At 27.3% G+C, this 22,350-nt stretch overlaps 1 protein-coding gene across 2 annotated transcripts in view; it reads left to right on the plus strand.

Moving 5' to 3' along the window:
* Positions 1 to 22,350, plus strand: part of LOC107454784 (uncharacterized) — a 39,166-nt gene that overhangs the window by 11,558 nt on the left and 5,258 nt on the right. Inside the window, exons 3-8 of one of the 2 annotated variants that reach the window (XM_087169179.1) lie at positions 760 to 887; positions 14,886 to 14,985; positions 15,721 to 15,798; positions 17,357 to 17,505; positions 18,641 to 18,755; positions 21,183 to 21,331. In XM_087169179.1, the coding sequence (XP_087025305.1) occupies positions 760 to 887; positions 14,886 to 14,985; positions 15,721 to 15,798; positions 17,357 to 17,505; positions 18,641 to 18,755; positions 21,183 to 21,331 (719 nt within the window). The remainder of the gene's footprint in view (positions 1 to 759; positions 888 to 14,885; positions 14,986 to 15,720; positions 15,799 to 17,356; positions 17,506 to 18,640; positions 18,756 to 21,182; positions 21,332 to 22,350) is intronic. The other variant, XM_087169180.1, reaches the window with a different exon arrangement.

Here is a 22,350-nt window from a genome sequence, read left to right on the forward strand (position 1 = left end):
TTTATTCAAAATCCGTAAAGAGAAATGAAAGTTGTACAAAACATAATTTATGCCTTTCTTGTTAAGGGAAACAAAATTTTCATATAAAAAATAGGAAATTGACCTACTTGTTGCAACATGGCAGGCTTGACCGACATTCTGAATTTGAAATTTTGGAATAACGTTTTGACGAATCAGAAATGTATTTTATGACGAATCAGAAATGTGTTTCTCATATGGCATTCTATAGAATGCCTAGGAAATGTGTAAAATATAAATCATTTCATACTTTGCTGGCTAATTTTAGGCATTTTATACAATGTCTAGGCATTCTTTAGAATGCCGGATTTCAAACTTTGCCGGTAACATATATATAAGATAAGGAATTATCTTCAGACAAAACAATTTTAAATAGTGGGCAAAAATTTTTATTAGTTTAAATAAGTTCCAAAGGTGTAGGAGAATAACGTTAAAAGCATAATTAACTCAAAGAGACTCCATAGACCAAAAGTATTCAAAATCACTTTGTCTTTCCTTCCAAATTTATTGATCTCTGAAATTGGGTGATCTAAATACTATATTAAATTATAAATAATCTTCCAAGTACTTCTTTAGAAATTTTTAAAAAAATTTCAAAAACTGAAAGTGTCTTTTCAATTATTGTAGGGTAGTGTGTATACTATACAAGCATGTTTATCATGCATATACATAACGAACACATACTGAGTCAAAAGAAGTTTATTTTCTGCCAACATTTAATGCTCTATTTTTTCTTTTCAGGAATTGGAAACTCTAAGAGAAGAACTGTTATTTTCAAGAAAAGAAGCTGCTCTTTTAGAAGACATAAAAATGAAAAATGAGAAGAAATCAGCTTCTTTGTTAAAGGCTTTGCAAGTGCTGAGTGAGAAGTATGCATTAATTAATAGACAGTCTATGCTCTTTAGCGACGTTTCACGACGTTATAACTACGTTTGTTGTATCATAAATGTAATGTTATTTTAACGCCCATTAGAACGTCCGAACTAATCTTCATTCCAGTAAAACGACCAAAATTGCTTTGTTTTTTTTTCTTTCTAATTCCCTGAAAATCACACCAAAAAACAGGTATTAGTACATTTTTGTGCTTTAAAAGGAACATTTTTTCGCTAACAACCAGCCAACATTCCCAAAAAACTATTCAAAGTTCTATTTCTTTTGATGTATGCATCTTGAACTCTCTATGAATGAAGACATTCATAGACAGGACCATCTATTCTCAATCCTGGAGTTTCTGGGCATAATCTATGGCTAAATGAATTGTGAAATGAGTAGGGGAAAATTGAGCGTTCAACCCCACTTTTTTTACTATGGGATGAGCGTTCAACCCCACTTTTTTTTTACTATGGGATGAGCGTTCAACCCCACTTTGGGTCGATGTCCTCTTTTACTATAGTTCTATGGGATGAGAGCTACACCCCACTTCGGATCGATGACCTCTTGTCTACGAGATCCCCTCTTTAGATAAAGTTTCATCAAAAGGAAGATTTTTATTATCTCTTCTTTGGAAAGTGGAAGAATTATTTTTATTTTCGGGACATAGAAATTTTTCGCAAACTAGTATATTTTATTATGCTTTCAATATTTAAATTAATTTGTGAATTATTATTTTCTCAATTAAGCATTATAATTTCAATGATTTAATTTTAAAAATGAGCCTTCAAAGATTACATTTTTATTAATTTTATACTATATAACTAAAAATTCTAAACTAATTAAATAGTTTCATGATCAGAATGTTTATATTTAATTAGTTTTCTTCAGTGAGTTCGCTAATGTGAAGAGGAACGTTTTTTTTCCCCAAGGACTTAGAAATTTTTCGCAAGCCAGTATATTTTTCCTATGTTTTTATTATTCAAATTAATGTGGGAATTATTATTTTCTCATTAAAGCATTATAAAAACATTAATTTAATTTCTAAATGAACCATTCCTTAGAGATTAAATTTTTACCAATTTTAAATGATATGTCTAATAATTCTAAACTGATGAAATAGTTTATTAGTCAGAATGCTTGTATTTAATTAGTCGAGATATAGTAAATATGTAATAATCATTCTAAGAGTTCTAAGTATATGTAATAATCATTCTAAGAGAATATGTAATAATCATTCTATATATAATCAGTTGAAGAAAATGGTTTAAGAGTTCGAAAAAACTTGATGAATTTGTCTACTCATTATCAGTTATAAAGTGTAATTATTATTCATTAATATTTTAATGAAAACTAATTAAGTCACTAAAACTCGTAATTCATATTTTAATGAAAATCCGTTAAAACTCGTTTGATTAAGGCAGTTCTTGGAAATGTCGATGAAATACTAGCGTCTTTATCATTAACCTAAGAAAGTTAAGTAAACTCATATCGTCACTCTGAAACTGAAGTTTTCGATAACTATGTCTTGTTTTTAATCATCTGCGTTCCAAAACACTTCAGATTGGTTGTTAATTTGAAGTTAGAAAAATATTCAAAATGTTTGTACTTTGAAAATTTCCAATGTTATTGGTACTTGGAAAATTTCTGAAGTTCTTTGTACTTTGCATAACTTTCAAATTGTTTTGAGTTAGAAAAATTTAAAATTTTTTTGTACTTAGAAATACCCTGAAGCTGTGTGAACATATAAAATTATTTTAGTTGATTAATACGGTACCCTGGTAGTTATAAATTTTCATTAAGCTTGATGGGAATTTGAAAAACTTTAAATTCGGATGTATTGTTGGTAGAAAATTTCCGAAGTTGGTTGTGCTTTGAATTATTTTTAAATTGTTTTAACTCCAAAATATTTTCGAAATTTTTGCCCTTAGAAATATTTTGTAGTTTTGTAAACATGTAAATTTTTGAAGCTGGAAAAAATGCATTTAAAAAGTAGCAAAAGTTTACATTTTAAGTAATTTTCAACTTGCTCCGGCTTAGAAAAATTTTACAATTATATGTAATTGAAAAAATTCTGAAGCTCTTTGAACATAGAAAAGTATTTTAGTAGAAAAGAAACGCGTTTATTTAAAATCACAGAAGTTTAGTCACGGAAAAAATTCGAAACTGTTTCGGATTTTGTAAAATCTTCTAATAATCTGCAGTTTTCTTCAGTGAGTTGATCGCTAATGTGATGAGGAACGTTTTTTTTCCTCAGGAAATTTTTCGCAAGCTAGTATACTTTTCCTATGTTTTTATTATTTAAATTAATGTGTGAATTATTATTTTCTCATTAAAGCATTATAAAAACATTAATTTAATTTCTAAATGAACCATTCCTTAGAGATTAAATTTTTACCAATTTTAAATGATATGTCTAATAATTCTAAACTGATGAAATAGTTTATTAGTCAGAATGTTTGTATTTAATTAGCTGAGATAGTATATATGTAATAATCATTCTAAGAGATAACTATACATATTCAGTTGAATAAAATGGCTTATGTTTTCATTACTTAAATTAATGTTCGAATTATTATTTTCCCATTGAAGCATTATAATAACATTAGTTTAATTTCTAACTGAACCCTTCTTTAGAGATTACATTTTTACCAATTTTAAATGATATGTCTAATAATTCTAAACTGATGAAATAGTTTATTAGTCAGAATGTTTGTATTTAATTAGCTGAGATAGTATATATGTAATAATCATTCTAAGAGATAACTATATATAATCAGTTGAAGAAAATGGTTTATGAGTTCGAAAGAACTTGATGAATTTGTCTACTCATTATCAGTTATATAGTGTAATTATTATTCATTAATATTTTAATGAAAACTCGTTAATTAAGTCACTAAAACTCGTAATTCATATTTTAATGAAAATCGGATAAGAGTTTGGTGTTAAAAAATGTTAGATTTGATTCGACTTTTCAAATAATTTGCACTTTTAAAAAATTCCGAAGTTGTTGGAACTAGAAAATTATTTTAGTTGGAAAAAACAAGTATACAAGAAGTAACAGAATATATTTTTTTTCCAAATTGTTTTGACTTTGAAGTTTTTTAAAATTATTTATACTTTGAAATTATTTTGAATCGGATCGTGTTAGAAATATTCTGGAGTTACATGTACATAAAATTGTTTTTAGTTTGCAAAAATGGCTATATATCTAGCAGCAGGTGTTTGGTCGTGGAAAAGTTTTTGTAATTTGGAAAATTTTCAATTTCTTGGTTTTAAAAAAATTCTGAAGTTGTTGGTATTTCTAAATTTCTGAAGTTTTTTAAGAACAGGTATATTAAGAATCGCAGATGTTGTAAGTAATACTGTCGTACTGTTTGTAAAAACTCTTTGTACTTTGAAGAATTCTGATGTTGTTGGAACTTAGAAAATTTCTCAAGTTGTTTGCTCCTTAAAAAATTTTAAAATTGTCTTGACTTTGAAAAATTTTAAAATTGTTCGTACTTTGAAAAATTTTTACATTTTTCGTACTTCGAAAAGTTTCGATGGGAAATTCTGATTTCTTGAAAATTCTGAATTCTTCTTGTTTTGTACTTAGAATTGTTTTTGAATTCTTTGAACATAGAAAACTATTTTAGTTGGGAAAAATGGGTCTATAAGAAGTTGCAGTATATTTAAAATTGTTTAGACTTCGAAAAATTTTCAAATTATTTATACTCTGAAAAATTCTTACTCTGCAGGTTTTAGAAATATTCTGAAATTGTTTGAACCTAGAAACCTTTTTTTAGTTTTTTTTTTAAAAAAAAACCCAGATAAATAAAGAGTCGCAAAAGTTTGAAGTCTGAAAAATTTTCAACTTGCTTAGATTTTGAAAAAATATTCAAATAGTTTATACTAAGGAAGATTTCTAAAGATGAGTGAAGTCTATAAAACGTTTCAAATTTTTGTACTTAAAAATATTCGTAAGTTGTTTAAATGTAGAGTTTTCTTTTCCTTTAAGTTGGAAAAAAAACGGATTTATAAGGAGTAGCAGGTGTTTGGACGAGGAAAAATTTTTGAACTGTTTCGACTTTTAAAAGTTGTCAAATATTTCGTGCTTTGATAAATTCTGAAACTTTTGATTTTAGAAAAACTCTAAAGATGTTTAGAATCAGGAAAATTCTGAAGTTCTGAAAAAACGGATAAATAAGGAGTCGCAGAAGTTTGAAGTTAGAAAAAGTTTAAACTTTTAATACTTTGAAAATTCTGATGTTTTAGGTATTTAGAAAATTCTGAAGTTGTTTGTACTTTGAAAAACTTTTCTTTTTTTTTGTACCTAGAAATATTCTGAGGATATGTGAATTTGAAAATTTCTGAAGTTGGCAAAAAGAAAATGTATATAAGGAGTTGCAGAATTTTAAAATTAAAAACTTTTTTTAACGTGTTTCAACTTTGATAAATTTTCTAATTCTTTGTACTTTGAACAATTCTTAATCTGTTGGTTTTAGAAAAGTTCTGATGTTGTTTGAACACAGAAAATTTTCTGAATGTGAAAAAAACTGCTGTATAACGTATAGCAGAAGTTTGTTCTTTGAAAAATTTTCTAATGTTTTGTAATGAGAAAAACTCGGATATGTTCATTACTTAGAAAAATTCAGAAAATGTTTTACCTTTGAATAATTTTCAAATTCTTTTGGCTTTGAAAAATTTTCAAGTCGCTTGTATTTTGTTTAAACATAGAAATTTATCTATGTCGGAAAAAGCAGCTTTATTACGCCTAGCAGAAGTTTGGTCTCGGAAAAGTTTCAATATGTTTCAGCTTAGAACATTTTTCAAATTACTTGCACTTGTTGGTTCTAAAGTTGTTGGTACTTGAAAATTTTTTTAAATTGTTTTAAGTTAAAACATTTAAAAAATTTCGCTACCTAAAATTATAATGAAGTTGTTTGCACTTTGAATAATTTTAAATTGCCTTGACTTCGAAAAACTTTAAAATATTTTTTCTCCGAAATATTCCAAAATTGTTTGAATATAACACAATTTTTGAAGTTGGAAAAAATGGGTATATAGCGAGTCAAGATGTTTGGTCTAGGAAAATTTTTCAAATTGCTTCGATTTTTGAAAATTTTTTTGAATTGTACGTACTTTGAGAAATTATGAAACTCATGGTATTTTGAAAAATTCTAAAGTTATTTGTACCTAGAAATTTTTTTAATTTGTTTTGATTTAATTTTTTGGTGATACTTTTAATGTTTTTGGTACTTTTAAAAATTCTGAAGCAGTTTGTACTTTGAATAATTTTAAAGAGCTTTAAGATTTACAGAACTTTCAGACTGTCAGTACTTAGAATTATATCTTAAGTTGTGTGAACTTAGAAAAATATTTCGAACTATTTGGACTTTAAAATATTATGATATTCTTTGAACGTAGAAAACCTTTTAAGTTGGAAAAAATGGCTATATGCTGAGAGTAATCAGTAATACCTAACGAGTGGGGTTGAACTCTGATCCCTGCTAGGGAAGCGGATTGTAGCTCTTGAGTCATTTTCAAACTGTTTTGACTTTAAAAACGCTTTCGAACCATTTGTATTTAGAAATATTTTGCAAATGTTGATACACAGAAATTTATTGAAGTCGGAAAAAACAGTTATATAACGAGTAGCAGAAGTTTGGTCTTGAAATGACACTGAATAATTTTCAAATTAGCATATAAGAAGTCGCAGAAATATTTTCAAATTATTTTGTCATCAAAAAAATTTTCAAAGTGTTAGTACTTGAAAAAAAAATTTCTGATGTTATTGGAACTTTGAAAATTTCTAAAGTTGTTTGTACTTTGAATAATTACAAATTATTTAGACTTTCGTAAACTTTCAAAACTTTTGTTCTTAGAAATAATCTGAAATCGTTTGACCTTACACAATTTTTGAAGTTGGAAAAATTAGCAGATAACGACTCATACTTGCTTAGGTCTAGGAAAATGTTTCAAATTGTTTCGATTTTAGAACAATTTTCGTAACTTATGTACTTTGAAAAAGTATGAAGCTGATGGTATTTTGAAACATTCTGAAGCTGTTTCCATTTTTAATGCTGTTTCCATTGTTTTGATTAAAAAAAGTTTCAGAATGTTTCAAACTACCATCAGCTTCATACTTTTTCAAAGTACATAAGTTACGAAAATTGTTCTAAAATCGAAACAATTTGAAACATTTTCCTAGACCTAAGCAAGTATGAGTCGTTATCTGCTAATTTTTCCAACTTCAAAAATTGTGTAAGGTCAAACGATTTCAGATTATTTCTAAGAACAAAAGTTTTGAAAGTTTACGAAAGTCTAAATAATTTGTAATTATTCAAAGTACAAACAACTTTAGAAATTTTCAAAGTTCCAATAACATCAGAAATTTTTTTTTTCAAGTACTAACACTTTGAAAATTTTTTTGATGACAAAATAATTTGAAAATATTTCTGCGACTTCTTATATGCTAATTTGAAAATTATTCAGTGTCATTTCAAGACCAAACTTCTGCTACTCGTTATATAACTGTTTTTTCCGACTTCAATAAATTTCTGTGTATCAACATTTGCAAAATATTTCTAAATACAAATGGTTCGAAAGCGTTTTTAAAGTCAAAACAGTTTGAAAATGACTCAAGAGCTACAATCCGCTTCCCTAGCAGGGATCAGAGTTCAACCCCACTCGTTAGGTATTACTGATTACTCTCAGCATATAGCCATTTTTTCCAACTTAAAAGGTTTTCTACGTTCAAAGAATATCATAATATTTTAAAGTCCAAATAGTTCGAAATATTTTTCTAAGTTCACACAACTTAAGATATAATTCTAAGTACTGACAGTCTGAAAGTTCTGTAAATCTTAAAGCTCTTTAAAATTATTCAAAGTACAAACTGCTTCAGAATTTTTAAAAGTACCAAAAACATTAAAAGTATCACCAAAAAATTAAATCAAAACAAATTAAAAAAATTTCTAGGTACAAATAACTTTAGAATTTTTCAAAATACCATGAGTTTCATAATTTCTCAAAGTACGTACAATTCAAAAAAATTTTCAAAAATCGAAGCAATTTGAAAAATTTTCCTAGACCAAACATCTTGACTCGCTATATACCCATTTTTTCCAACTTCAAAAATTGTGTTATATTCAAACAATTTTGGAATATTTCGGAGAAAAAATATTTTAAAGTTTTTCGAAGTCAAGGCAATTTAAAATTATTCAAAGTGCAAACAACTTCATTATAATTTTAGGTAGCGAAATTTTTTAAATGTTTTAACTTAAAACAATTTAAAAAAATTTTCAAGTACCAACAACTTTAGAACCAACAAGTGCAAGTAATTTGAAAAATGTTCTAAGCTGAAACATATTGAAACTTTTCCGAGACCAAACTTCTGCTAGGCGTAATAAAGCTGCTTTTTCCGACATAGATAAATTTCTATGTTTAAACAAAATACAAGCGACTTGAAAATTTTTCAAAGCCAAAAGAATTTGAAAATTATTCAAAGGTAAAACATTTTCTGAATTTTTCTAAGTAATGAACATATCCGAGTTTTTCTCATTACAAAACATTAGAAAATTTTTCAAAGAACAAACTTCTGCTATACGTTATACAGCAGTTTTTTTCACATTCAGAAAATTTTCTGTGTTCAAACAACATCAGAACTTTTCTAAAACCAACAGATTAAGAATTGTTCAAAGTACAAAGAATTAGAAAATTTATCAAAGTTGAAACACGTTAAAAAAAGTTTTTAATTTTAAAATTCTGCAACTCCTTATATACATTTTCTTTTTGCCAACTTCAGAAATTTTCAAATTCACATATCCTCAGAATATTTCTAGGTACAAAAAAAAAGAAAAGTTTTTCAAAGTACAAACAACTTCAGAATTTTCTAAATACCTAAAACATCAGAATTTTCAAAGTATTAAAAGTTTAAACTTTTTCTAACTTCAAACTTCTGCGACTCCTTATTTATCCGTTTTTTCAGAACTTCAGAATTTTCCTGATTCTAAACATCTTTAGAGTTTTTCTAAAATCAAAAGTTTCAGAATTTATCAAAGCACGAAATATTTGACAACTTTTAAAAGTCGAAACAGTTCAAAAATTTTTCCTCGTCCAAACACCTGCTACTCCTTATAAATCCGTTTTTTTTCCAACTTAAAGGAAAAGAAAACTCTACATTTAAACAACTTACGAATATTTTTAAGTACAAAAATTTGAAACGTTTTATAGACTTCACTCATCTTTAGAAATCTTCCTTAGTATAAACTATTTGAATATTTTTTCAAAATCTAAGCAAGTTGAAAATTTTTCAGACTTCAAACTTTTGCGACTCTTTATTTATCTGGGTTTTTTTTTAAAAAAAAAACTAAAAAAAGGTTTCTAGGTTCAAACAATTTCAGAATATTTCTAAAACCTGCAGAGTAAGAATTTTTCAGAGTATAAATAATTTGAAAATTTTTCGAAGTCTAAACAATTTTAAATATACTGCAACTTCTTATAGACCCATTTTTCCCAACTAAAATAGTTTTCTATGTTCAAAGAATTCAAAAACAATTCTAAGTACAAAACAAGAAGAATTCAGAATTTTCAAGAAATCAGAATTTCCCATCGAAACTTTTCGAAGTACGAAAAATGTAAAAATTTTTCAAAGTACGAACAATTTTAAAATTTTTCAAAGTCAAGACAATTTTAAAATTTTTTAAGGAGCAAACAACTTGAGAAATTTTCTAAGTTCCAACAACATCAGAATTCTTCAAAGTACAAAGAGTTTTTACAAACAGTACGACAGTATTACTTACAACATCTGCGATTCTTAATATACCTGTTCTTAAAAAACTTCAGAAATTTAGAAATACCAACAACTTCAGAATTTTTTTAAAACCAAGAAATTGAAAATTTTCCAAATTACAAAAACTTTTCCACGACCAAACACCTGCTGCTAGATATATAGCCATTTTTGCAAACTAAAAACAATTTTATGTACATGTAACTCCAGAATATTTCTAACACGATCCGATTCAAAATAATTTCAAAGTATAAATAATTTTAAAAAACTTCAAAGTCAAAACAATTTGGAAAAAAAATATATTCTGTTACTTCTTGTATACTTGTTTTTTCCAACTAAAATAATTTTCTAGTTCCAACAACTTCGGAATTTTTTAAAAGTGCAAATTATTTGAAAAGTCGAATCAAATCTAACATTTTTTAACACCAAACTCTTATCCGATTTTCATTAAAATATGAATTACGAGTTTTAGTGACTTAATTAACGAGTTTTCATTAAAATATTAATGAATAATAATTACACTATATAACTGATAATGAGTAGACAAATTCATCAAGTTCTTTCGAACTCATAAACCATTTTCTTCAACTGATTATATATAGTTATCTCTTAGAATGATTATTACATATATACTATCTCAGCTAATTAAATACAAACATTCTGACTAATAAACTATTTCATCAGTTTAGAATTATTAGACATATCATTTAAAATTGGTAAAAATGTAATCTCTAAAGAAGGGTTCAGTTAGAAATTAAACTAATGTTATTATAATGCTTCAATGGGAAAATAATAATTCGAACATTAATTTAAGTAATGAAAACATAAGCCATTTTATTCAACTGAATATGTATAGTTATCTCTTAGAATGATTATTACATATATACTATCTCAGCTAATTAAATACAAACATTCTGACTAATAAACTATTTCATCAGTTTAGAATTATTAGACATATCATTTAAAATTGGTAAAAATTTAATCTCTAAGGAATGGTTCATTTAGAAATTAAATTAATGTTTTTATAATGCTTTAATGAGAAAATAATAATTCACACATTAATTTAAATAATAAAAACATAGGAAAAGTATACTAGCTTGCGAAAAATTTCCTGAGGAAAAAAAACGTTCCTCATCACATTAGCGATCAACTCACTGAAGAAAACTGCAGATTATTAGAAGATTTTACAAAATCCGAAACAGTTTCGAATTTTTTCCGTGACTAAACTTCTGTGATTTTAAATAAACGCGTTTCTTTTCTACTAAAATACTTTTCTATGTTCAAAGAGCTTCAGAATTTTTTCAATTACATATAATTGTAAAATTTTTCTAAGCCGGAGCAAGTTGAAAATTACTTAAAATGTAAACTTTTGCTACTTTTTAAATGCATTTTTTCCAGCTTCAAAAATTTACATGTTTACAAAACTACAAAATATTTCTAAGGGCAAAAATTTCGAAAATATTTTGGAGTTAAAACAATTTAAAAATAATTCAAAGCACAACCAACTTCGGAAATTTTCTACCAACAATACATCCGAATTTAAAGTTTTTCAAATTCCCATCAAGCTTAATGAAAATTTATAACTACCAGGGTACCGTATTAATCAACTAAAATAATTTTATATGTTCACACAGCTTCAGGGTATTTCTAAGTACAAAAAAATTTTAAATTTTTCTAACTCAAAACAATTTGAAAGTTATGCAAAGTACAAAGAACTTCAGAAATTTTCCAAGTACCAATAACATTGGAAATTTTCAAAGTACAAACATTTTGAATATTTTTCTAACTTCAAATTAACAACCAATCTGAAGTGTTTTGGAACGCAGATGATTAAAAACAAGACATAGTTATCGAAAACTTCAGTTTCAGAGTGACGATATGAGTTTACTTAACTTTCTTAGGTTAATGATAAAGACGCTAGTATTTCATCGACATTTCCAAGAACTGCCTTAATCAAACGAGTTTTAACGGATTTTCATTAAAATATGAATTACGAGTTTTAGTGACTTAATTAGTTTTCATTAAAATATTAATGAATAATAATTACACTTTATAACTGATAATGAGTAGACAAATTCATCAAGTTTTTTCGAACTCTTAAACCATTTTCTTCAACTGATTATATATAGAATGATTATTACATATTCTCTTAGAATGATTATTACATATACTTAGAACTCTTAGAATGATTATTACATATTTACTATATCTCGACTAATTAAATACAAGCATTCTGACTAATAAACTATTTCATCAGTTTAGAATTATTAGACATATCATTTAAAATTGGTAAAAATTTAATCTCTAAGGAATGGTTCATTTAGAAATTAAATTAATGTTTTTATAATGCTTTAATGAGAAAATAATAATTCCCACATTAATTTGAATAATAAAAACATAGGAAAAATATACTGGCTTGCGAAAAATTTCTAAGTCCTTGGGGAAAAAAAACGTTCCTCTTCACATTAGCGAACTCACTGAAGAAAACTAATTAAATATAAACATTCTGATCATGAAACTATTTAATTAGTTTAGAATTTTTAGTTATATAGTATAAAATTAATAAAAATGTAATCTTTGAAGGCTCATTTTTAAAATTAAATCATTGAAATTATAATGCTTAATTGAGAAAATAATAATTCACAAATTAATTTAAATATTGAAAGCATAATAAAATATACTAGTTTGCGAAAAATTTCTATGTCCCGAAAATAAAAATAATTCTTCCACTTTCCAAAGAAGAGATAATAAAAATCTTCCTTTTGATGAAACTTTATCTAAAGAGGGGATCTCGTAGACAAGAGGTCATCGATCCGAAGTGGGGTGTAGCTCTCATCCCATAGAACTATAGTAAAAGAGGACATCGACCCAAAGTGGGGTTGAACGCTCATCCCATAGTAAAAAAAAAGTGGGGTTGAACGCTCATCCCATAGTAAAAAAAGTGGGGTTGAACGCTCAATTTTCCCCTACTGAAATGGAATTCTTATCATCATGAGAATTTGAAATGCATATTGCACCGTCATTTATAAATCAGAGTTATGTGTATAAATCATCACCTTTCAAAATATCTTTTCAAAGGGTTTAATATATTCATCAATTATATTTTTCTTGTTTGAAAATTGTATTCGCTCTTAATGTTAAGACATTGTGCATTTTAGAATTAAAATTCGCATTCTTCTGAATTTTGCTAGGTTTTAATGACATTTTTTTCCTTTTATAACCGTCTCGTTAAACAGCCGATTCAATTTTTTTGGGTTACCACTACCAATGTTCAAATCCGTAGCCTTGTAATTTTGAACCCGATTAGGAAGATAAGGGAACTCCTGGATTAAGTATTGGGAGAAATTTTTCCTTCATGGAGGACTTTTTGATGGAACTAACCCGTATTTGAGCTGAGAGCGGAAATTAAAAATGTTAAGAAAAGTGGATAGAAGAATAACATCAAAATCGCAATTGTCTAAATTATTCTAGATCCCTAAAAGCGCTTTGTTTATAATAATTAAGAATCGTGATGTAATTCTGAAGGTATGTTAAGCAAAGTAAAAATATTAATGAACGTGTGTTCGCCTTCTTAGATGAAATTTCTCATTCTGTCTCATTTTTTTAAAATTAAAACAAATTAATGAAGGAAACATTTAGTAAGTTTTGTGTTATATTTCTCAAATGCATTACTTTAATTATTAATTTTAACTTGGATTAAAAAATTTATCTTCTGCACTGTAAAAACTGTGGTGTAGCATCTCTCTAAATATGATCCTGAATAAAATAAAAAATAGCGCGAAAGAACAATTTATTCCAGTCTTTCGCAAATCCAGCCTTCATATACGATTTAAAAGGCGTAATTTAAATCAAAACACTTAACCGCTTACACCAAACTCTCGGTCTTCTACATCATGCGAAAATTATCCGAAAACACCAATTCTGATGCACTTTGAGTATCGCATTCGCCACTCCTGTGTGAAATCCAAGATGAGTTGGCGATAGTTAATTGTTTCATACTCTGATACTCATTAACAGAAACGAAAATTCGCAGTTGAAATATAAAGGTATGTTTTTAGTTGTGTAATAAGGGCAGTTATATATTCATTTTTAAATCTCTGTGAACTGTATTAAGAGGTTTTATCATGTTTAATTTCGCTTCGCTTCTGTTACGTTAAGCCTATTTCGAATTCTTCTTAATATTCTCTCTGTGCTACGCGTATGCGTAAGTTACAGAATAATTTTTTTTAAGAACTAATATATATATATGCATCCTAAATTGATTATTTTCAATTTATATTGCATAGTAAAAGTAAATTTACAATTTGCTGACTGAATAATGGCGGCTACTTTACACTTAAGTACTGTAAAAGAACATTTGTGTAGTGAAAGTAAAACATTTGATTCAAGAGGTTGTGTATGGCCGCCTATTTTGGCGTGAAGACAAGCTAAAATTTATAGCTATATGGGGCAGTATATGTAAGAAAAATTTGTAAATGACTCCTATGAATAAATAAAGATAACATTCAAATTAATTTTATGTTAAATTATAAAAAGAGGAATAAAAAAAGAATATTTTTTTAAAATGTATTATTTTTACCCTTCTTTATAGTACGAAAAAAATTGACCCAAACTCTCATTTAATTTGAATAGCTTTTTCTTAAATATAATATATTTTTAATGATTTTTTAGTATTGCTTTGCTTAAATAAAAAATTAGTACATTTTTCGTTGCTGAGGTTTAAGAGCATCAGAAAGTAACAGTTTGAATTAAGAAATATTAAAGAACGAAAAAAGTTTCTCCTCAAATTGACAATTTTGACAAAATTGAATCTGAATTAAGAAGAAAGGAAAAAAAATTTTTTTTTTGCAAATTTTTCTTATAAATAAGCAATATTAGATAATTATTGCTATTATCATTCTATTGTATGGTTATAGTTAACTTTTTAAATTTTATTTTATTTAAAGAAGCGCAAAACATGTATTTTTCTAATTGTATTCCTAATTTAATTTTGCTGCAGTTTTGAATGATTTGGTCATAGAGATATCAATTAGCCATATATTTCAATAGAATAAAAGAAAAATGTATGGACAGTAGATATGTGCAGAGAAATGCAGATATAGAATATATAATGCAAAAAATATACATATAAAATTTAATAAAAAGAATATTCTTAATAGAAATCATTTGTCTTACTTAACTGAAGAGCATGCTTTTCGTTTTTTTCTTCTTTTTCCTTTTTTAGATTAGATGAGGAAGAAAATGCTAGGGCAAAGCTACAGACAGAAAATTTAAGATTAGCTTCAAATTTAAAAGAGCTTCGAGAGGAAAATGCTGAACTGAAGGTATTATTAAATTGATGCTGTTGTTTTCTAATAAATTATAAATTAAGAATAGCATTTATATGAAATATTTTACATCAGTATTTTAAATATGTTTGTAGACTTCTGATCCCTGATCACAGGGACAGAAAGAAGTTGCAACACAATTAATAGAAATACTCGCAATTTTCATCAGGCAATCAAATCAGTTTTGACTTGCTTCATCCTGCCTTCCTTACTAATAATTTGACAAATTTTAATAGTGTTTTTAATTTTTTTATTCCTAACTTTGAATTGAATCCGAATTGAATATAAAATTTAATAGCACGAAGTCCAAAAAAGACATACCGAGCCAAACACATATTAAAAGGTAAAGTAAAATCCATGTATAAATCGGGTAAAGAGGTGAATACTCTAAAATAGAGAAAGTTAAATGTATTTATAACACAAAGTAGTGCAAGAAATAAGTACACATCGAATACATAATATTGTTGTATCTAATTTTCATGACAGAAAAGAGTACAAATATTGTTGAGAGGACACTACACCAAGGGAAAAACCCTTCGTGACAAATTCTCTTTCACTTTTATAAGTAATTTAAAGTTTAGTGAGAAGTGGGTTTCGATAAACTTAGAGGAAATCAGAAAGTTTCAACTGCTGAAATTTTTTTTTTCTTTTGCCCTCACGTTTGCTGTCGCTCTATCAAATGAATTTAAAAATAGTATGAATAACTTTTTATTTGTTATTGTAATTTTGTAGAAGAAGATAGAAGAAACATTGGACGAAGATGAAAAGAAATGTGAATATCTGAAGCATTTAGAAGCAAAAATAGAAGAGGTCAATTTAATTTTCATGCTTTTTAGTTTTTAAAACAATAATTTTTCACGAGTATACTATTAATTAATGCAAAACATTCAGTTCCTGATCTCCATTGTTCGTTTTGTCATATTAATCGTACATAACTCCAAAAGAATAAGAAATGAAAGATTTAGTGATAAAAAATAAAATGGAAGCTTTCTTTTTTGTTTTAAAACTATATGTTTGGATTATTGTCTCCATTTTTAAGTTGAAATATTTTCACACACTAAAATCAGTATTAATATTATAAAGGGAAAACCTAGTAAATACTAAATAGTTTCTACAGGAAGATTTTAAAGTATTAATATTAGACACAAAAATTTATTTTATCTGAATTAAAATACCTTTTTTTCTCAGAAAATTTTTAATTTAGTGATGTTCCAAATAGTTCCTTAAGTTCATATGTTCGAAGAGGTTGCAATTTTTAATTCACAGCATCCCAGAAACTATTTAATAGACCAATAAAATTTTGTGATTTAAAATGGTATCGTTTAAAGTGATACAAAAATCTCCCTGCTGTGTAATTTAAACTTGCTTCCATCATTATAAAACTAGATTATAATAATTAATTATATTATGTATATATATATATATATATATATAAGTTCAAAATGAAGAATAAAACAATATAGACATATGAAAAAAGGGGGTGGGAAATAATAAGTAAAAAAATAACAAACAAAATTTTATTAAAAAAAAAAAAAAAAAAGTGAAATGTTAATTAAAAAAACGGAAAAAAAGCCGGAAAAAAAAAAGATATAATCTTTTCTTCAGCCCACACGATTATATCCGCAAAACAGAGTGCTTTCTGATATTGTATCAATAAAGCCAAAGCAAAATATATTAATACAATAGTGTGAGGAGCACTCAAAAAAAAATTTTTGTATCACACTATTGTATTAATATATTTTGCTTTGGCTTTATTGATACAATATCAGAAAGCACTCTGTTTTGCGGATATAATCGTGTGGGCTGAAGAAAAGATTATATCTTTTTTTTTCCGGCTTTTTAATTAACATTTCACTTTTTTTTTTTTTTTTTTTTTTAATAAAATTTTGTTTGTTATTTTTTTAATTATTATTTCCCACCCCCTTTTTTCATATGTCTATATTGTTTTATTCTTCATTTTGAACTTATCTAATGAGTGCTGTTTACTTGCAGCTTAAGCGCAATAAATGATACTTATTGTTTTTCTTAACTTTCTTAGTGTTTTCTTGTATTTATTTATTTATATATATATATATATATATATATATATATATATATATATATATATATATATATATATATATTCGAAAGTAAAAAGTAAAAAGTTTCAAAATTTTGTTAAACAATGCACGTTTTTGCGTCTGATTTCTTGATTTAAAATATCATCTTTAATAAGTAACTGTACTATTTTCGAATCCTCGGAACATCAAGATCGCATCTCAGCATTTAAAAATCGGATAACTTAATCAAAAGCTGTTCGTTTTTTGTATTCAGCACTGTACAATTGTCCATAATATTCATTGTTTGTAGAATGCTTTCTGTTTTTTAGATGACGATTGATATTGATCTAGTTATGACATGTACTGTAGCAAAACTAAATGATGCCGAGGACCAACTGAATAAGAAAAACCAGCAAATCATTGATTTGCAACAACAGTTAGACATGAAAGAGAATGAATTGAATGAAATTCTACCCAAGTGAGCTTTGTATTTTTTTAAAAATTAGATTTGTATGAGCTAGAAATAATTAGCTTAATAATTAGAGAGAAACTGGTGTTTTATCTTAAGGATTAAAGGGGTGTACGTTAGAAAGTGCGTTTTTTGTGTCTAATTTTGTATTTGACAATATTATCCGAACTAATTTATAAGCATTTTCCCCCTTCCTTTTTATAAGCATTTTTATCCATGGAATTTCTTTTTTCTTCATTCCTATTTAAAAATTTATCAGTAATTGATTTTGTTTATTACTTTGTCTATAATTTTAATGATGAATAACTGTCTCTCTTAAATCTAAATAACTTCAAATTTGAAAAATTATTGTTTGAAAATGAGCTGTGTTTGAAAAATATGATTCTGCATCAAAGGGTATAATATGCTTCAACTATCAAGATTGTGTTTTTGGATACGACTATCTGATTATTAGTTTGTGTTCCTTTTTTTTTCTTCACTGTAGATTTTGAAAAATATGTTCATTCAAGGCGTATAAATTAATAGTAGTGGAGAAATAAAAACATTGTCGAAATATAACGAATCACTATTATAGCGTCTGGTGTAAACATTAAAGCCAGTTGGGTTTTCTTTTTTAAAGATATTGGAAATTTTTTTTAGTTAGTGTCATTCACTGCCCCTTAAATTTCTCCCGTAATCAAATTATTTTTATAACCTCAATTTTGAGTTTCTCATATTTTTTTACGGGATCCGAAATCTATTTTTAAATTGATTATCGATTAATTAATCATTTGCTTCGCACCAGGTATTCGCTTTGTATAAGTTCTGACTTAGTCTAATATGGAGCCAATAAAAAAAGCCAGTATAATATCTGTATTCCAAATTCTTTTTGTTTTTGTAAAAAATAAGATATGAAGGGGCTCATTTATTATGTATAAAACATTCATATTGGTCATTTATTGCACAAATCTCATTAAATTTAACTGTCTTTATTCCATGAACCTCCTCTTATTATTCTATATCATAAATAGTTATTCCAATAATTCCTAGATTATTCTTTTTAGAATGGAAGAATTCCGGTTTTAGCATCTTAGAAAAATACGCCATTCAACAATTTTCTCAGGCGTTCTAATTAAAATAATTAAAGTTCGCTATTTATTTTCAGGTTGGAAAAAGATAAATGTGAGAGAAAAAATCAGCAATTAGAAAAATTCAGTCCAGATGCAAGTTTAAAGAAACTTGAAGAAGATATTGTAATCCTTGAAAATAAAAATCTGGAGGTACGAATACTACTTCATTAAATGTTTTTTTTTTTTTTTAATATTTCCCTGCCTGATATTAATAATGGTATTAATAGTGATCAAATATTACGTTAGCACTTCCTACCCCTTCAATCTGATTTTAAATGTATGAAATGTGTCCATAAATTAGATTTTAATAAGTATCTTTATTTTTAGGCAACCAACGTTAAAAGAAATTTTCAGCAGCATCCAAACTGATTTTCATTAATTTAAACTACAATAAGACTATATTTTAAAAATTCTAAAAACTTAGAAACGTGCAGTTTTAAATTACTTTCTCAAAACCACAAATCGCACCATTTTAGTGCTTTATAGTTTAGGTTATAGGAAGTTTAGGTTATAGTTTAGGTTATAGTTATAGGAAATCATTGAATCATTCTCCTAAAATTATCAAGTGCTATTTCCCCGAATCTAATAAAGCGGTCCTATTAATGGCTAACTTTTTTAAGAGGTATTGTACAATCCAATAATACTGTATTATCAAAAGTAAGAGCAAATAAATAGCAAGAAAACACAAATTAAGAATTTAAACTAGAATTTAAAATTGTGAGGGTAGAGCTCTCTTAATATAAGGGTTAGGAATTCGCTTATTTTTGCTTCCAAAGAGTACTTAGTACTAAAATTCTCTAATTTTCAATTCTTTTAAATGCAAAAAAATATTTAAGAAAAAAAATTGACGTTTCATATTTGAAATTGCAGTTAATTTGGGGTATAAATGAGTTGAGAAAGAAGCTTCTTCAATGAAGTTCAAATTTTTGTAGAATTAATTAAAACATACATTTTTCGTTTTAATACAAAGCTACATATTTTATACGAATTTAATACGAAAATTTTTGAAACAAGATTACTTAAGTGAAAGTGCAAAAATCAGAGAGAGGGCAACGGCTCTCTCACGGAAGCACGGAAGAGATTTGTAATTTGCTTAACATGCTTACGTAATATACGTTGCTTACGTTGTTTACGTTGTTTATAATTTTCATAAACACGCTTACGTAATATTCGAACGGCAATGTGATAAATAATTTTCTGATGGCGTAGTTAACTTCTGTAGGTAGCAAGCGAGAAAAAGATTTTAAAAGAAAGGTTGGATGAAGTTTCACAGTCATTAAACGAGGAAAAGAAGATAGCTAAGCAATTAAGTGAAGTAAACGAAATGCAAAAGGTCAAAATACTTGAGTTGGAAAAACTTCTTTTAATCGAGTGTCAAATAAGCTAGAAGAAATTATTTTCATAATTTTTTTGTTCGTTTCCAAATGAATCCTAGTTAATAGAAATCAGTTTAACAAATAATTTATAAAGCTAAATTTTGTTTGGAGAAGAAACTGTTCATCACTTTACGTGATTTTGTGTATGTGCAGCAGCTTTTCCATACCTGCCCAGTCTCCTGTTTTTTACGACTATCTCCTATTTACCTGTATATACTAAAATTTCTCCGTATTTTTTGAAGAACTTAAAAATAAAAAAATTAGCGATTAAATATCCATTGATGGCAAAAATACTTCCGTTATTCCTCAACAGGTCCACACTCAAAAGATCCGCACGATTGCCAGTATTGTAGTATGTTGAGTGTTTATAGTTTAAATAATTATAAATAATGGTTTAAAAGACTCTTCTTTACATTAAGATTTATATACAAATTTTTTACTTCGCTAAATGCGAGTGCTCACATTATTTCCAATTTTGAATTTCTCTTTTTGACTTACATAATTATGCATGATGTATCTAAACTTTACTCGTAGCCTAAATAATGTCGCTAGTAAAATCTGCGGTATTTTTCGTTTTTACTTCTAATAATTTACGTTTTTTTCTTCTTACTTTTAACTTTCTTTGGTTTTGTTTAACTTGCTTTATCTTTAGCCTTCAAACCACCACTAGTTTCGTTTCTTCGTCTTTTTTTTTCCATTTCTTCTTCTTATGTTCCGGAACTTTGTAAATAACATTCTTTTAAAGATTTAAATAGATTTGAATTTGAAGGCGTGTCTGCCCAACACCTCCTAGAAAAGAGTAGGCCTCTGCACGGGTTACCATAAATATCCTTTAGTAGTCCAAACGTAATGACATATATCGTATTTCCAACCACTGCGCAGCTTAGTGCCCCGAACGTAATGACATCTTTCTTATTTTTCATCAACTGCGCAGTTAACTTCGTCACATCGGACTACTTTGGCTGAGGCCTTCATACTTCTATGAGGTGTTGGTCTGCCCCAAGGCAATGTGTGCCCCTGGGGAATCCAGTAACACAATTTTTTTTTTCTAATAAGGCATAAATTTTTATACTTTCAAAAATTAAGAACTGGCTTTCATATTTCTTAAAATAAAATGAGTTAAATCAAATATGCAAGAGAAAAATTCTCATTTGCTCTGAGTTCTGAATTCCCGTCTAATTCATTGACTTATAATTTGCAGGTCAATGAAGAAATTGAAAGTATACAGTATATCACAGAAACTGCAATGATATCTGTCCAGGAACAGCTGGATGTAAAAAACAATCAAGTTGACAGGCAACAGAAACAGCTGGAAGCTTGCAAAAGCAAACTCCGTCAATTGCATTCCAAGTGAGTCTATTTATAATATAATCAAATCAAAAACAAAATTACTTTACGAACCTTGACTGGGTTCCTGAAAATGCTTCTGCAGTTCCTTTCGGATCCCTTCGCTTGCTTATTAGATACAAAGTTATTTTAGCCTAACTTTGTAGGAAGGTTCGTTCAGTTTTTGAAATGAAGCTCAAAGAATATATAGTAAATACTTTCCGTGAAATCTTTGACTATATAAATTTCGGTTGCTTTGTAATTACATTTGGTACAGACAAATCGATTTTCCTATGAAAACATTTCTAAATTTCAGTGTTTGAAGACAGATTAGTTTTGAGCTCATTGAATTTGAAAAATGCGTAAAAAACAGTGAAAAAGGTTGTTTAGAAAAATGTTTTCTGATCGATCTTTGTTAATTCTGTTCACCTGCAGTTTCGTTAGAATTCCTTTGCGTCAATTGGATGCCTGCAAGAGACGGCATCGTAGGTAAATCGTGGTGTCTGCCGATTTAGAAGACCATCAGGTTCGACTCAAACTTGCGACGTTGCTTTTAGGTATTAAATTAAATCTGATTTAAAGCACATGGCTACGCACAAACACTTCACTTCTTCTCAAGCCGCAAGTACCCAATTATTATTTAACCTGTTTGAATTATTAAATATAATTAAAACGAAAGTAAATATCAGCTTGTCCAGCAGTAAAAATCAGCAAAGGTAAAATAAGCTACAGCCTCATATCTTTTGTCAGATTCACATAATTATAACAAACAAACCACTGTATTTTGTACAATGTTTAAAAAGGCTGTATCTAATCAGAAAATTAAACAACTTTGCTACAAATTTTATTCTTTTTCTTTATTTATACGAGTGCCACGCATTTGGCTGTGAAGCTATTGCTAAAGTTGCTTTCCAATATTTAAATAGATGGATTTAATTTTAAGCACAATGCATCTCTTATGACATGTTTGACTCGTCAGTGATTTAATACAGAAAAATCTTAAGTTGAAAACGGATAATAAAGGTGAAGAAAAACAAGGGAAA

The sequence above is a fragment of the Parasteatoda tepidariorum genome, chromosome 8 (genome assembly GCF_982258835.1).
Source record: "Parasteatoda tepidariorum strain Cologne lab strain chromosome 8, Ptep-v5.0, whole genome shotgun sequence".
Taxonomy (NCBI): Eukaryota; Metazoa; Arthropoda; class Arachnida; order Araneae; family Theridiidae; genus Parasteatoda; species Parasteatoda tepidariorum.